The 6,000-nt window shown below is 36.7% G+C and overlaps 1 protein-coding gene across 2 annotated transcripts in view; it reads left to right on the forward strand.

Moving 5' to 3' along the window:
- LOC139747113 (uncharacterized) overlaps positions 1-5,742 on the forward strand; it is a 97,238-nt gene extending 91,496 nt beyond the window's left edge. For both annotated transcript variants that reach the window (XM_071658994.1, XM_071658993.1), the window contains exon 6: positions 2,036-5,742. In XM_071658994.1, the coding sequence (XP_071515095.1) occupies positions 2,036-3,619 (1,584 nt within the window). In that variant the 3' untranslated portion in view covers positions 3,620-5,742. The remainder of the gene's footprint in view (positions 1-2,035) is intronic.
- The last annotated feature ends 258 nt before the right edge of the window (positions 5,743-6,000 follow it).

The following is a 6,000-nucleotide window of genomic DNA, read 5'->3' on the forward strand; positions in this document are numbered from 1 at the left end:
GTGTGTTGAGGGTGTCGGGCTTGCACTAGTTCAGATGATAAGCTAAAGTTTTTCAGAAAAATGATTTTTTTTTTTTTTTTTTTCCCTATAAGTTCCTGTAGGATGTAAGAAAGATAGTGTTTATATAGGAAACTTTAAAAGAGAAATATGCTGGAATGGAAACAATTCTGGTACATGCTTTACATTATTTGCACCTCCTTAAGTCACATAGACAATTTACAGGCGATTCTCTTTGAATTTGAATAATCTGTATACCTTATAAAGTTTGCCACACTAATCTGCAAGTTTCTGATATCATCCAGTGTCACAAACAACCTCGAAAAGACCCAGTGGTCTTTTGCTGTTTGAATTCCTTTGTACCACTTTTTATAACCTATGGTTATGCACTGCATGTGGCAGCAGACAATAAGTGCTGTTAAAGGAGGAGTATTTGAGTGAACTTTACGAATTAGCCTTGTGTCATGGTAGAATATTTAGGTACTCGTAAATAGGGTGTGTATGGTATCTTATAACAGTTTTCAGTGATGTAGCTTCTGACTAAATCTCCCTCTGTTTTATAAAGTTGAATAGAAATTGTTAGAGGATTCTCTTTCCCTCTTTAAAGACTTCATGAAATTGAATTTTCCATGGTTTTAGCTTTAAATGTTAGCATTTTGTCATTAGATTGTGGCCATGTCATTTTTTAAACAACCTGTGTTCTTTATGTTGTTGCATTCATAAAATAGGTTATGAGTGCATTGAATGAACCATCTGGTTGAATGGGTCATTAACTAATTGATGAATTAGCAGTCATGTGATATTTTCTTGTTCTCATAATTAGAAATATTTGTGAATATAATGTTAAACACTGTCAGTATTTATGGCCTCTGTACCATCTTTAAGTACTCTTAATAGATTTTGGATTACTGACCCAGTGTCCAACCCCACTATGATTTTACAAAATATGTGCTAAGGTAACTAATTACATATGATAATTTGGTTGTTATGCTAGTCTCATTCAGCTTGAGCTTTAATTTTTCCCATACTTTATTCTTTTAGTGTATATATTTCCTCCTATATTTTGACCTGTTGAATATATTATAATCAAAGCTCAAAGATTCACAAACACCTTGGGACCAAATTGTGTGGATTCATTAAAATTACTTATATTTAAGCAGTGAAATTTGTGACTTATACACAGGAAGCCAGAAATATGTACCCTTTTGCGTCTGTGATGCTTGAACCACTCATTCAGTACAACATCAAACACTGCTTACTTTGGTCTCTTCCATTTATTTATACTTTTTAGTTCCCCTGTTTGTCATTATCAGCTTAGAATTTCGAGATCTTGTCACGCAGCCCCTGCATCTTAAGAAAAAAAAGATTTCCAGCACCATGCTATTTAGTGGATTAGTGTGCTTAAACACCCTTGTTTATTTTTAGGAAAATTTCAGCTTTTTGCATGATCATAAGGGTAATGTTCTTAAAACAAGCTATATGAACTCTGAGCACCATTGAAATTCAGAATTTTGAGCTTTGACCTTATTTGGTATGAGTGTATTCACTATTTTTATATGCCAAGTCTCATTGTTGCAAGAGGAAGTTAAGCTTTTCATCCTTTCAAAAAAAAAAAATTAGGGTGATGACAGTAAATGATAATGCCTATGTTCATATTATGAGTAGCTCTTCAAGTTTTAGGTCATTTTGGTGGGTTGTGAAATTAGTCTTGTATGATCAAATGAAAAGTATAGAGCAGAAATATGTTTTGTGAATTATTGCTTCATTTTTAGGAATTCTTTAAAATATCAATGGGAAATGTATGTATGAATGCCCTTGAAATGATTGATATAGTGATCCTGAAATGATATGATATAGTGATCTTTGTTAATTCTTTCCAATATCAAGATATAATTTGCAATAGCATTTGTATGATTTAAAAAAACATTTATCTAAACTTAAGGGAATGAAAAGTAGACTTTTATGGGACAGTCATAATGATTCCTTAGGCTTTTTCATAATCTACAATGGATGGAATAACACAATTACTTTTTGACAGGCCACAGCAGAAACTGCAGCAAGAATGTACTCCAGGGAAGCTAAGTGGCCAAAGAATTCGTTGGCTCATCGGAAAGTCTCCTGTATCAGTAAAAAGACTGGCTTCGTCTCCAAAAATCCCATCAAGAGCCTTCATGACAGTTACTTTAGAATTCATAAAAGGAAACCAAAATCCTTCTTTTATGGAAGGGGGAACTTCTGTGCCCAGACAAGTTTTCGATATGAGGACAAAGTTTGGTATGGGCAGCTCCTGCAGCAGTTTACAGGCACTGCTGTGCTGCCTTCTAGCCATACAGTTTACACAGTGCCCACCAGATCCTCCAGTTCCTTCAACAGCCACAGCATTAGTCCCTTGAGAATGATATCCCGATCTCATCTCAGTTCAACGTGGACAGAAGAAAAACGACAGCAACTTGAAACTTCCTCTCAGCCTACACCCTCAACTGTTCTAGAGTCTGATGAAACACCAATATTCCGTATCCCAAGCTTTCAGGGGAATATGTCTTCTGAAACACTGTCAGTTGACACGTCAAAATCAGGGGGTATTGGTAGCAATTATAGTCATAAATGCTCTGAACCTGAAAGTTTGTCGTCCTCTGGAGAGGCAAGAGAACGATCTTCATTTCGGAATTCTTTAGAATGCCGTCTTCGTGAGTCTCCCATCTACAACCTGGATTGGTTGAAATCTTTGCGCGAAAAATATGAAGTTCGTGCCAAGAGCACAGATTGTGATGCTGAAATTGTTGCTGAAGCACAGAGACTGTTAGAGGAGCGGAGAAAGAAATCACAAGCATCCCTAGAGAACTGCATTGCTCTGAGGATGAGGCATCTTGACTTAACTTATCCCTCTAAAGTCAAGGAACTTCATCGTGAGGGTGAGGATGAGGATGAGTATGAAGAGGAAGAAGAGGAACTAGTGCAGCTAACACCAGATATGGAGGATGTAATTGATAATGCTTTGCAAAATGCCCCTTCTGGTGAGGTTCTTGTTGACAAGTTTAACACTCAGATTACCCGTCATGATGTATCCACCCTAGCTGACCTAAATTGGCTCAATGATGAAGTCATAAATTTTTACATGAATTTACTGATGGAGAGAGGGAAAAATGATAATTATCCAAGTGTTCATGCCTTTAATACCTTTTTCTATCCCAAACTGATAAAAACTGGCTTCCAGTCTGTTAGAAGATGGACAAAAAAGTTTGATATATTCAGTAATGACATACTGCTTGTACCAATCCATTTAGGGGTGCATTGGTGTCTGGCCACTGTTGACTTCCGTGACAAATCTGTTCGTTATTATGATTCCATGTTGGGAGACAATAATAAATGTCTTGAGGCTTTGCTCAAATATCTAGAAGATGAGCACCAGGACAAAAAGCAGTCCAGTTATGACACAAGTGGCTGGACTTTAGAGAACGTCAAGGATATACCCCAACAAATGAATGGGTCAGATTGTGGTATGTTCGCATGTATGTTTGCAGAGTATTTGTCACGTGATGCTGCCATAACATTTGATCAGCAGCACATGCCCTACTTTAGGAGAAAAATGGTGTATGAAATTGTTAAAGCTACACTTCTCTGAGGAAGAGGAGCTCTGTTGTAAACAAAGTGGAAGTATTGTAGGTGTGAAAGAATGACTTTTAAGATTTTTGGGATCAGAATTAGGTGTTGTATTTACCATAACTCCTCCATTTACACACACACACACACACACACACACACACACATATGCACTTTTTCTTAGTACAATCATCTTTAGATGCTCTTAACCCATTCACCATAGCCAGGTTGTATAGATCATTGTATATTATTTTCTGTTCACTGTGATTGGGTTGTATACAATGAAAATTCTTTAAATGCTTGCTTCATCCTTTACATGAAATATACTGCCATTTATGCCTTTAGTGGCATTCCATGCACTGATCAGTGTATGTGATGTCCAGGAGGCCTCTATGAGATCTGCACCCTCGTGTTATGTGATAGTTTGTGAAACAGTAACATTCTTACAAGATGATAGATATATAGATAGATGATAGTGATGAAAACCACCTAGTTATCACGAGGAGGGGAAAACTGCCAAACTTCTACACATCTCTCAACATATATGCCTGACAATGCTTCTGGCATACTTCATATGGTTGGCAATGAAGCAGCATAAGTAAAGGGCATGTACACATGTAAACAGTGTTTCACTGGTTGTTTTATATTATTTTGATTAGGAAACCAAGTTCTAGGTAATTTTGATTATATACTTCGAGATTTTCTTTTGAGAAAATTTGAGAATCTCATACACACAGTGTACAGTGGATATTAGGACTGCTGTAGTGAAAGGGTTAAACAGCAGAAAGTATTTACGCATTAGAATGCCAAGGCTTGTGGGACCATGTTTAAGTCAGAAAACAAGACTGAAGTACAAACCCAGTCAAAAGTAAAGTTGTTCTGGTTGTCAGAGATTTGTGTTCATGTTTGGTGTTCAAACATTGATACCCGGTAACAGTGGAAATCCAGTGAACAAGAATATTCTTAATAGATGTGTAAAAGCATGAGCAATTTTTTTTTCTTGTGGGGAGGGGGCTGCAGTTGGTATGGCCTTAAGGTTTTGAAGAGTAACAGTTTGGGTCAGAATTTGTAAATTTATGTCATGCTTATGGAAATTAGCCTTGTACATTGTTTCATAAAAGTCCATTCATGAAAAAGATGATCTTTCTCACAGAATGGTAGATTATGCACATGATACTAAATGATTTGCGAGTGGAAAATGCTCTACAGTAGGTGTTCCTGCTGTCTTGTAAAAGAACTACCCTTGGTGCAAAGGATATTGAGAGGTTTTCATGCTAAGACTTTTTTCCCCCAGTCATTGGGGTTAAATCATTGTAAAAGAATTTCTATAAAGTTTTTTTCTCTCTTAATTGATGGTCATAACCCAACCCTACAACTCTAATTTGGAGTTTGTGGCACAAAGCTGTTACCATAAGAATAAGTAAATTTTTTTTATTTCTCTGTTCTAATATAATTTTCCTTTTTTTGTTTTGAAATTGGACACTTGAAGTTCAGTTACCAGTGAAAGGCTTCATCACTTGACTGACAGTGACTACCTCTCTTCTCCTTACAGTATATACCATGTCCTGTCCTCAGATAGACATGTCTGTGTCACTCCCACTCTCCCATTGCTCATGAGCTATCTCTCAGTACATTTTTACTTTATTATTATTAGAAAATCCCAGTATCCATTTTATATGCCTCCTGCTGCTGCAAGGCTACACTCCATGCAGGAGCAGGGAAATGATGGACACCTATTCACAGAGAAGGTCCTCTCCAAGACTGTACTCCTCTCTGTTCATTGATGGTGAAACAGTCTTACTAGAGGTGACTTATTGCTTATGATGTAACTGCTTGCAAGTGGAGTTGGTGATGCTATTACATGCACTGTACGCTGAATCCTTGTCCAGCACGGGGTTACGTTCCTTGAAAACGATTTGTTGGGCAAAACTTCTTTGTGGAACCTTGATTCCTGAAGATATAAATGAGAATAGAATATTGCCAATGTGGAACGTAATGTACCGTTTGGAAAAGTGATTAGGTGATTTTTCATAATCAAACCTAAGATGAATACCTGTACATGTGTATGAACTAAACAACATATTAATGTAGATACTGTACTTGCATACCAAAGTAGAGAAATAAAAATAAAGTATTGTATGTGTTTTTTTGCTTTTTTTTTGCACTCACCAATGAATCATTTTGATGCACTTGTGGTTGTGATGATGATGATGATGAGTCTGGAGGATGATAAGTAACTTGCCAGAGGCTGAGGGATCATCAGTTAATGTTAAATGTTACAGAATCTCTTCTCCACTGCCACCTTGAGAACCTTTAAGATTAGATATCATTCTTAGTGAAGGTTACATGGCAGAATAGAGTTAGAAATGAGGAAATGTCTTCCATGAGTGCAAGCTTACTGTA

Source organism: Panulirus ornatus, chromosome 67, assembly GCF_036320965.1.
Source record: "Panulirus ornatus isolate Po-2019 chromosome 67, ASM3632096v1, whole genome shotgun sequence".
NCBI lineage: Eukaryota > Metazoa > Arthropoda > Malacostraca > Decapoda > Palinuridae > Panulirus > Panulirus ornatus.